The sequence below is a fragment of the Charadrius vociferus genome, unplaced genomic scaffold, assembly GCF_000708025.1.
Source record: "Charadrius vociferus isolate BGI_N301 unplaced genomic scaffold, ASM70802v2 scaffold394, whole genome shotgun sequence".
Lineage (NCBI taxonomy): Eukaryota > Metazoa > Chordata > Aves > Charadriiformes > Charadriidae > Charadrius > Charadrius vociferus.
Window position 1 is genome coordinate 99758 of NW_009647947.1, and position 11605 is coordinate 111362.

An 11605-nucleotide genomic window follows, 5' to 3' on the forward strand; every position below is an offset into this window, starting at 1 on the left:
ACCAACTACCAAAGCAGAAAGTTAACGACAAAGTAGTTTTCTGCTGTGTTAGTGAAATTAATTGGCTTGTATGAGGATCTTATGAACTCCAGGCTCAGCAAAAAGGACAGGCAAGAAAAACAGTAACAAGACCTGGCCTTTTTCAGTGGCAAAAAGCCATTACATTTCCCGCTTTGCTTGCGAAACCTGGTTATTGACAGATACAACGATATATTTTCTCCACTTTCTATCCAGCCTCAACCAAAAAAGAAACACATTGCCTTTCAGACCCTAAACACCACCCAAATTTAATCAAGTTAATTAATTACTTGAGGCAAATATGTGACATAAGGCTAATATTTGAGGAAAACACAAGCTCAATTTTTTCATGTTTGAATAATGAGTTGATGAAAATTTTCTCTTAAATTCTTGAAATGTTAAACCACTGACATCAGGTTTTCCACCAAAAATTCCCGTTATCTAGCTCATGTTAATTAAAAACTTAGGAGAAACACCAGCAGCCAAAAGTCCAGAACTCCTAATATCCAAAACATTTAATTTTATAGAACTTTTTAAAAATTTTAAATTCAATGGGATTTCGCCTTTGGTTGAGGACAGTTTTTTTTTTGGCTTTTGCCACAGCATAGGTTTATATAAAACATTAGAAGCTTATAAAATTCAACAATCTTTTACTGTACTTCAGGAAAAAGGAAAGGTTATTTATAGCTTAAATTATGATTAAACTACAGGTACAAAAATATCAATCAAATAATGACAAGAAAGAAGGCAAACACATTATAGTTTTATTACTTAAAATAGTTTCTCTTAACTTTAAATGACTCATCAAGACTGTTTTTCTATATTTTGCATGCTCAAATGAAATGATTCAAAGTCTGTGTTAGCCCTCTTGACTGCCGTGCTGTAATCATTTTTCAGAGCAGCATAAAGATACTCTTCTTCTGACGTGATGACGGCACACGAGAAAAGCAAGGGAATTCCCATGCCACAGGAAGTCTTTCTCGCTTGCAGCCCTACTCTGTCCTTGTCTGTAATCATAGCTCTGTCCCATATAAACTTTCACACAGATGTGTACGCAGCACAGAAAGAGAAAGAGTCCAAACAGCTGATATGTCTGGATTTAGTTCTGTCTATAGACCAGCAGACATACACATCTAGCCATTAGACTCTGGCAAGGCTTTACTGTTTAAACATAGAAAGTTCATTCGTTTACTGATTCACACTAAAAATCAATTCACATTTCCCCACTCTCTCCTAGTTCTACAGCCAAAGACCTAACTGCTTCACACTCCTACCATAGAGGGGAAACTCCATTTCTTCCAATGTACTAAACCCTTGATAAAATACAGGAGAATTTTACAAACATTTTTCATAAAATAGGTGCCTGAAATTGGAAAAAAAAATCTTTTTAGAGAAGTTTTTTAGCAAAAAGTGGTTTGGTATTACATTAATTATTAAATCTAAGCAACTGGATTCCTCTAAAAAGTACACAATTTCGAAAAGACAAAGAAGCCAGCAAATTAAGTGAAAGCACAGTTCTGGGGCTTCCTTCACCATAATTTAGAGCAAGAGACAAATCCCATTATCATTTGAAAAGCCATCATAACGAATAATTTTTTATTCTCAGCAGAACTGTTAGAGAGCAGACCTCATGTTATTAAAAGCGCACTCATACAAGTCTTGATAACTATATAACTGAAATTCAAAGTTAACATTGATAAAGAAATAACTAAAATTCAAAAAGAAACAGTTTTCTTCCTGGGTGCTGCTGTTCACTCTGTTGTGTTACTGAAGAAAGCCCATAGAAGTTGTGAAACAATTTTCCACCAACACGCTTTGCAAATTAAATTCTTCAGCTATGTTGAAACGAAGTCTTTAAATATCTGCTAAGGGAAATACAGTGCCACAACAGCTTTGGATAGAGAACAGAGTTGAAAAGATGAAGCTGTTTAGACTATAAAAGCAGCACAGAAAGGAAATCTAGACTACTATTTATTTTTTGGGAAAGAAAAACAGAGAAAGGACAGGCAGTCATATTATAATGCTTTTCTAGTTCAATTACTATTAGAATTGAAGAGCATCCTAAATACATCACTATTCCTTGCTCATAGGAGCTTGGGAGTCAGTACAGGTCGCTTTCTACACCTTGCATTAAACAAACTGCAGTCTTCAGATACCACAGACTGGCCACTACAGTCTTGATTTCAGTTTCATTGGTCATTACTCTCTATACAGAGCCTTTAGACCAGACACACATAATGAATAACATGTAATTATAAAATAAATTTATAATTATAAAAATAAATAATTTACAATAAAAATACATTACAATATCATCTAATTGAAGTACAACTTGTTAAAAAGTGATATAACAAACCAAATTCCTATTTTCCAGAAATAAGAATTAAACTGTGAACTGTCCAAGATGTAGCAAACCTGACACTTACAAGTTTCTAAAGGGGACTTCCAATTGCTAAAGAGAAATGTGATAGCTGAATTTTCTTCAACTTCAACTGCAAATAAGAGATGAGGTATCTAAACTTGTTAGAGCCATACCAGTATACTTACACTGGTGGCTAAAATTAAAATAAATCCCTTGGTTATACATTCTGGTGGGCAAATAGGAGCCATGAGGTACAGATACAATTTCGCATGGAATTTGTTCAGAAAAGTGATCAGGAAAGGAAGTAGAGGACTACAGAGAAAATCCTTGTAACAAAAGAAATTGGGTAGAAAAAAAAAAACACAAAGAAGAGGCCCTTAAGGCTTTGTTTGGATAGGAAAAAATGATCAATTAATAAAAGTATATGAACACATTCATGCTACTCCTTATCTTTAACCTCCTACCCTCAGGAAAAATACATGATTTTTAAACTAAGTGCCATATTTGCATTTCTCTGGGTATTAGCCCTGCTCTGAGTAACAAAACAAAGCCATCTGTTAACTGCTGAGTTCTGGAATTCTACATTTCAAAATAGGTACCAAAAACGTAAAAATAAAAGTAATGTTTCCTCGCACCTGCATGAACAGCATTTCATTCTAGAAGAATATGACCATTCTGGCTGGTTTCAAGCATTTAAGCTACCACCTTGAAGCACTATTCACTTTGATTAGGTTATTTTATTTCATATGTTTAGAAAACATATGGGTAGCAAGAGAATGTTCTCCTTCCATCACAGGCAACATGGGAAGTTTCCTCATTTTCACCTAAAAAACAATTACTAACAACCACTTCCAGTCCTACATCTGCTTATTCCATTTTCTGTCATTTTTAATATGTACTGTGCCACAATCTTTTGAAAACTTTTCAAACCACCTTATCTCAACTTCCAAGGATAAAATTTAGTTCTTTAATTAAATCCAAAATATTTTTTGAAAGAAAGGAAGGAGAAAAGGAAAAAGAACAGATTTTAATTTGAATGCCTTTGTAAAGATTGAGTCAGGAGTCTCTCCTTTCTGATGTGTTTTTTCTTAGTCTCTTCACAGCAATGATCAAGTTCTTCACCAAGAAGCATACTAGTACATAGAATTGATATGGTTGAAGCTTCCCCTCATGCTGAGCAAGAAGCATAACATGTGTCTCCCTAGTGTAGACAGGCATCTTTCTCCTTCCCCTTGCTTGCAACAAGGAATTCACTAGAAAGCAACAGTATTTTTGTTTTAATTTTCATAGGCGATTCATTAATTAGCTCAGGTTCAACATAAAAGCTTCATAAATATAAAATATAGCCTGTAGTCTATATATTAGTACATATACTAATATATAATACTATTTATACACTATATATAATACTATACATACCATATATGCTATCCACCTCTGAAAAAATGTGAATGCTCTTTGTTGAAAAATTAGAATTATTTTGTCACTACGGGCTACAATACGTATAAACTCATTTCTCTCTCCATCGAGGGATATGCAGTGTCTACAATTCTGCATTTTCCACGGCAGGAGGCTCAGGCAAGGATGGTTTTCCTTCTTCCAGCAGATGGCAGCGGTGAGGGCACCGGTTACCCCGGCCCCGGCACCTGGCTCCGTTTCTGCCATAGGGCATTTGATGGAACACCAGGAACCTCTGCCAGCTCCAGCAAAGGATGGGGATAAGCAGTTTAAAAACACTCACCGTTTCTTAATACATTACCACACGCTGCAATACAAAGTTTATTTCATCATTTCTTAAGTGAACACGCATTATTTCTCTCTTCTGCTGCTTATTTCTTCTGTATTCTCATTTCCGTGCTTTTTACCCTCCTCACCTCCGTACTGTCTCACGGACCCAAGACAACACAACACCATCACCCATATGCCAAATGTATTTCTTACGCCTCCTCAGAAATACCTTCCTTCTATATTTCTCATGTGCCTACTCTTTCTCCAATTGCCTACAATGAAAAGACTATAAACAACAAAATCTTAAGGTTTACATGACTTAAAGGTTTAGGATTCTTTATTTCTGATGTCTCTTATTCTTTTTCCATTTATTATACAGATCCATATGTAGATTAGAAAAATCTCTAGAATACCTTATTCTCCTATAAAATATACTTGACCACTATTAAAAAAACAGCAAACAAAATATTGAATAATCATAGAATCATAGAATGGTTTAGGTTGGAAAGGACCTTGAAGATCGAGTTCCAACCCCCCTGCCATGGGCAGGGACACCTCCCACTAGACCAGGTTGCCCACGGCCACATCCAGCCCAGCCTTGAACACCTCCAGGGATGGGGCCTCAACAACCTCTCTGGGCAACCTGTTCCAGTGCCTTACAACCCTCAAAGTTAAAAACTTCTTCCTAATGTTTAATCTAAACCTGCCCTCTTCCAGTTTATATCCATTCCCCCTCGTCCTGTCACTACATGACCTTGCAAAAAGTCCTTCCCCACCTCTCCTGTAGGCCCCCTTTAGGTACTGGAAGGCCGCAAGGAGATCTCCCCGGAGCCTTCTCTTCTCCGGGCTGAACAGCCCCGACTCCCTCAGCCTTTCCTCATAGGAGAGGTGCTCCAGCCCTCGGATCATCCTCGTGGCTCTCCTCTGGACACGCTCCAGCAGGTCCATGTCTATGTTGAGGACTCCAGGGAATTAATAAAGTAGAATTAACTGATTTAAAAATATTTAAGTAACTTATTAAAAAAAAAAAAACACAACAGAAATCATCTAGCATCTACAAAGACAATCTCTGTGGTTTTGTTTGTTTTCTTAAGAAAAGCTGAAGTTGTATGAAAAGAGAAACAGGTACTGAACTCTGAATAGATTGAATATGACAAAGACTATGTTGTTAACTGTTTTAAAATTCACCATATAGTCTTAAAACATTTTAAAATATTGAACTCTTGGCTTTTTCTACCCTTGCAGTTGAATAACATGAAATTTTTAACAAAGAACTGCATTCTACCCAATGTTTGAACAACTAGAGTGAATTTTAAATCCAAATGAATCTTTATTATCTCCCATGAGGAAACACCTTTTAAGAGTTTCCAAGCTCCTGCTATACAATGAAAACAATTCCTGAAAAAATACACACAAGATGTTACAAGGTGGAAATGCAGCGAACAGCGATGCAACTGACGTCCACAAGCACTAGTTCTTTGTCATCTAGAGTTACTCAGCCCTGAAGAATGGAAGGGCTGCTGACACAAGCTCAGAAAGAAAGGATATAAAAAGGTAAATCCCAATTGTCCCTTCGAACTGCTGCTTATCAGGTTGAGGCTGATGAGATGACAGAAGTCAGACTTCTCCCTTTCTGGCATGACGTTTGTTGTATCTGAGCTTGAACTGAAGTTAATATAAGAATGCAGAGGCGACCAAAATGTCTGCTCTTGCATGTAAAAATGGTCTTGGAGAAGAAGATCTCAAGTAATCGTAAGAGATGCCTCATGATGACAGATTACTGCTGAATATTTAAAATGAACACAACAACTTGCCTGTAAATTATGGAGACAAGTGATGCAGATGTCAGCGGAAGATACTCTGTCCACAAAACAGCTTTATAAGCAGAGAATCTCCACAACAAAACAACAGGGAAAACAGATCTTGAGATCTTATCAGCTATATCCAGCGTAGACTGTGAATATAACCTTGAGAATATGAACCTCAATTTTCATTTAGTTATTTGTTAAACAAAAAGTATTCCCACATAAGAACCTAACCTTGACAGGAACCTGAAGTCATGCTAGACAATCCCTATCTTATCTGGAAAGGCAGAACTTTCCACAAGACAGCAGAAACTGTCTTCCGCACCAGCTGTCTTATATTCTTTGTCAATCTGAGAAAGCTAACAGCTTCAGAAGCTGTTACAACAGCTAGAGAAAGAAACAGAAGGTGGTATAAAGGAACTCCTTATTTTCAGGAGATAGGCATTTTTATTTTTTTTTTTAATAAGAGATTAGCTGACTTCAAATTAACCTTACTATATAACCAGAAAACACTTGCCAATACTCTACTTGAAGGTAGTTAGGTGCATTTACACTAAGAGTTCCTTTTCTCCTTGCAGGGAACACCTGGACAATATACTTATACCTGTTCCCACAGCTTCTGAAACAAACACGATAAACTGGTAATCCTCTCCATTGTACCAAGGTAAGACTTCCAAAGTGACATCAGTTGCAGTTGATCAGTTAAGACACTGAATAATATGGAGAGTGCATTGCTTCCAGAAAAAGATGCATAGATCCCTGTCCCTGGATACGTACATCACCTTTACTCGTCCTCCGCTTCAGCGAACACAGAGAATTCAATGCCAGGAAGGATAACACACAACAGAATACAAAGTAGGTCCCAAAGAAAGAGGTCTGGTAACTCAGAATTTCTTGGAATAAGGCAGTAATTCACTACAATGTTGATGTTTAGCATACTAGTGCCTTGTTTAGTGCAGAGGCATCGCAGAAGAGCTTGTCTCCGTGCAAACTCCTACAGCAAGGAAAAGATATGAAAGAATTCTTTACATAACAGTGCTAGAGCCACAAGAAGTGAAGGGGAGGAGACAACCAACAGAGGAAAACTTTTCTGATGCAGAGGAAAGATGGAGAAAATGAAAGAAATCTCACAAGGATGAAGCAGTTTGACCAAACTCCTTGGATCCTATGATAGTGCCCTTGTCTTCCCTTACATATTTTCACAAGATGACACATCAGATTCAACCAGTGCAGAAAAAACATATATAGAAATGAATTTATTGGATCAGTACCAAAGAATTCTTTACACAAAATTTCCTAGAAAGCAGATGTTTGTTGGTACCAAAAGGAAGATACCACATTTTTTTAACACACCTCATAGAACAAGGAAATCCCAATTTTGTCAAATTAGTGGTAAGAAAGAATAAGATTAGAGCTTTGTGAAATCTGAACTTTGAGGAAAGAAAACCCTGAAGTTTCATACGCTATACTAGAAGTCTTCGCTAGTATTACAAACTCTGATAATTCCTAGTGCCATTTTATGACTGCATTGAATCCCAGAGCACTTGTATGCAGTTTTTCCATGCAAATCATACTGAGTGCCAGCCTTTTGTTTCAGCATATTCTGTTTACCGTCTCTTGATACCTAGAACACCTTTTAGGAACATTTTCCTCACAAGACATCTGACTTCTGGATTACGGGACTCAATTCAACTGTTCTAAGTAACATCTGCTAAAAAGGTAATTTCATAAGAGGAAGTTGAAGAACAAAACACTCTGACAATAAAAAGATAAGCAAGCCATATTGCTGAGATAATGGCCTCAGAACAGCAAAGTACATCTACTCTATATATTTGTGCACTGAGAATTGGCATGTCTTGTGTCAACATGGTAACTGAAAACTTTTCCCCAGCCTCAAATGATAAGGCATATGTATGGCACAGTAAAATCAAACACGAAGACAGAACTTAGTTTTATTAACTGGGTTCTGCTGTGATATCCTAAGAAATGCATTCTGTTCCTTTAAAGTAGAAGTTTTCTTTAAAATAAGTTGGCTAAGACTATGAATTACAGCTAACAGTTCAATGACAACAGCTGCTGACACAGGATCTGTGGGCCAGCTTCTCCTACACAGAGCAAGGGATTAACAAACTGACAGTAGCACATATTGTGATAATACAATATTCATGATGACATACAACTTTTCACACTATTTGAAAATCGGATAACAATTTTAAATTAAGACTCTTAAAGGGAAACCTGTATGTGGCAACACAAAAGAAGAAATGATGCTAAAGACAGCCTGGAAAATGAGTAACAAATTATTTCATTCTGAAGCATGTTGAATACTCTTCTCCCTAACAAGTCATAAAAGGTAACCCTTGAAATACAGAAAAATGCCAGAATATTGGAAAGAGAAAAAATACTTGTAGTAAGAAAATCAGAAGGAACATTTCGAACCATTTAATTCAAATAGGTTTTAAGAATTATTAATAAACATAAAACAGCTAAAGACAATATGCATTGCCTACTCCTTAAGTGATATCCTGATCAACATAAAAATTTTAGTTATCTTCAGCAGATTTAGATTAATATCAGAATATTGAATAAGTTTTATGAGCTTTTCAGCAAGTTGTTTTCCAGTTCATTGTTGACAGAACAGGAGGGAAGAATTAATAGACATTAATCCTTGGAATAGACATATTCAACTCAGTTCTCTCTGTGAGGTAATACCTCTAGCTGTGAGACCAAGTATTAGTTTAATTTAGCATTAAGGTAGAAAAAACACCCCTTCATTTTTGTTTGATTTATGCTCATGCTCGAATTTTAATTGGGGCGGTTAGCAATCACAGAATCCCATTCAAGAGAACAAAGCACCACAGTTATTTTAAGATCATACTTATTACAGCTTACTATCGAGACCTTTTTTTCTAAGCTAAGTTGCAAGGTGATGTTACTGTACTGGAACCACACAAAAGAATACTCAAAAGATGGAACTCGATGAGTGAGACTGTGAGTGACCCAGAATCCCACACAGCTCTTATCTGGTAGGGTGACAACTTCCATGAGATTTGGTGTGAACATAGCTTTCTGGAAAGTTACCAACGAAATGAAAACGTTTTTTCGCTGACAGTGCATTTCCTCTGCCTACAGTCTATGACTTCTACATCTGAAAATGCCTACAGAAGCTGTGTTTTCAAAGACCTATTTTGTCTTACAAGCACATATATGTGTATATACTATACACACATATACATAGACAACAGTTTACATTGCAAGGCCAATTACAATCTGCATTTTGCCCTCATTTATGTCGACTAGTGTAAGCAGCTTTGTAGACAGTGCAGCTCAAAGCTTCTGTATCCATTTGTATACAAACAGTACTAATGCTTTTGTTTCCAAGTCATAGCATTTCCTCCCAGAAAAACTCAAGTCCAAATAGACATCTGTAAGACTCTAAATTCCAGCTGCCTCCTTCCTATATCCGGTGGGACAAAATTCCCCTTTGTATACAGATTTCCCCTTTGTATCAACTTCTTAATTGCATTTTTGGCCGGTTCCCTCCAGCTCTCTATTCTTCAGGTGGTGACTCTTTTAAGAAAGTCCTGGTATAACGTACATATTAGACTTATTTTGACAGAAATGTGACTTTCCACTTTTGAAATTGAATATATGACAAATACCTTTTAATAACTACTATTACTCATTCGACCCTAATACGCTATACTTACCATCTTAAGAATACTACACACGGCAATGGGATAAATGAGGATTTTTTTTTAGTTTTAGACTTAGGATAGCAGTTGGATTCCTCATTTATCTTTAGCTAAGCATATAACTATCTGTAGAAATATCTGCTAAGCCTAAGTGTGAACCTGTGAAGTTACACTAATCATACAATTAATATATCATTGTGACAACATTTCAGTACATGTGATTTTTTGATCAAAAATACTCTTAGTTTGTATTAATCGTCATATTTTTTGCTAATTACACTTTTTAATGCACAGCTTAACAAATTTAACTTTTTCTGAATAATGAGATTGCTTTCATCCCTGCTCCCGAATTTAAGACAATTTGAAAGTAACAAACCTCTCTTGCAATGTTACTCAGAGCTTCATCTTCTGCAGAAAACCTGTCTTTCACTGGAGTTCTCTTCCGTCCTGATCCAGGAGTTCCCATTTTTATTCTCTGGTTCTGTATTTGCAAAAACAGACAGGAAAAAGCTCAGTTTTCAGATCTGGAACTAAAAACAAACAAACAATCCACACCACAAAATGTAATGAATTTTCCAATTCTTCAGCTATATAGTACTCAAAAAACCTACATGCCATTGGCACAAATTTACCCAACAGTTGTATTTCTGGCAAAACTTTATCAGAAAATCTTGTGGCAGCTTTATAGAACACCACTTCATCCTACAAGGCGCACACACAACATTTTTCTACTAAACAGAACCCATGAGTTTACCTATGAAGTTATGCACAACTGTCAACTACTCCTAGCTCAAGGACCTCTGTACACTGTCACTTTTCGCAGCTCCTAAAAATAAGTATCCATTTAATTTCATTGATGTGAAGAAAACCTATAGGAAACAATGGTTTCAAGAAGTAAACTCACACAATCATTAGAGCTCTCTCCAAAGCAGAAAAGCTATACAGCACACAAACTTTTCAAATCACCCAAGCAGGTAGATGGGGCTTATTTATATTACAATGCAGGTGTTCTCATCCAGCTGCAACTGAATGAGAACTGCAGTCTTCTATGCAAGTAGAAGTTTTACTATAATACAAGTGAAAACATTTCTAGACAAAGAAACATTCTTTTGCCTAACAAGAATCCTAATTTGGGAAATGAAAAGAGAAACACACCAGGATCATATACACAGAATAATACGTAAAATACCCTCTTAGTCCTCCAGAAACCTCTGTTATCAATTGCAAGAATGCGAAAATCACCGCCAAACCAAGATATATCACATAGGGCCACTGAGAGCAAAACATTACTCAACAAAATGATCTAAGTTTGGTTTGTTGGGTTTTTTTTTTCCCAAATATCCTAAAGAAACTGTACTTCCAGACATCCAGGTCCTTCCAAATGTCAGATGAGAATTTGGTGGTAGTCCAGCTATTTGATGTAAACAAAGTAAATGTCCCACACAGGGCTTGGGAAAACACCTTATTTAGAACAAAATTTTTTTCATGCAGATAGAAAAGGTCTAGAAGGGAACCACTATTGGCTAGCCTTTTAAAACCTGAACTGGTGCAAGAACTATCTTTCATGCTGGGTCTAACCAGCAAACATTCAAGAATTCCTTACAGTTTAATCAAAAGGAGGGGAGGGGCAGGTAGGATGTGACAGGGGTATTTTTGGGAAGCACAGTTTTTACTTTATTATTTTTATACAACAATCACAAAGCCAAAATATACAGGGTACTTTCTGGCACTCAAAGAAATCAAGTAGCATCACAGCTTTGCTTTTTTATTTTTTAATTTTAGCTTCTACACTTCTCCTCTCTGTAACTTTATGCCGCCAGTTCTCTCTTTTCCTTGCAGGGAGGAAGTCTCTTATTCTGCTTCAAATTCTGCAGGTATTTCTCTATTTTTTAAGTGCTTTGATGAGGGAAATAGAACATTTGCTGATGAGAGAAAAGATAACAAAGGCTTGAAACTAAATGTCCCCCTTCTTAAAAGCTCCCACACAGGACAGATAC

General features: G+C 36.5%; 1 protein-coding gene across 3 annotated transcripts in view; it reads right to left on the minus strand.

The window, feature by feature from the left end:
* LRRFIP2 (leucine rich repeat (in FLII) interacting protein 2) overlaps positions 1-10085 on the minus strand; it is a 49966-nt gene extending 39881 nt beyond the window's left edge. For 2 of the 3 annotated variants that reach the window (XM_009883275.1, XM_009883274.1), the window contains exon 1: positions 9985-10074. In XM_009883275.1, coding sequence (XP_009881577.1) covers positions 9985-10074 — 90 coding nt within the window. Of the gene's footprint in view, positions 1-9984 lie in introns of all 3 variants that reach the window. The other variant, XM_009883276.1, reaches the window with a different exon arrangement.
* Positions 10086-11605: the final 1520 nt, after the last annotated feature.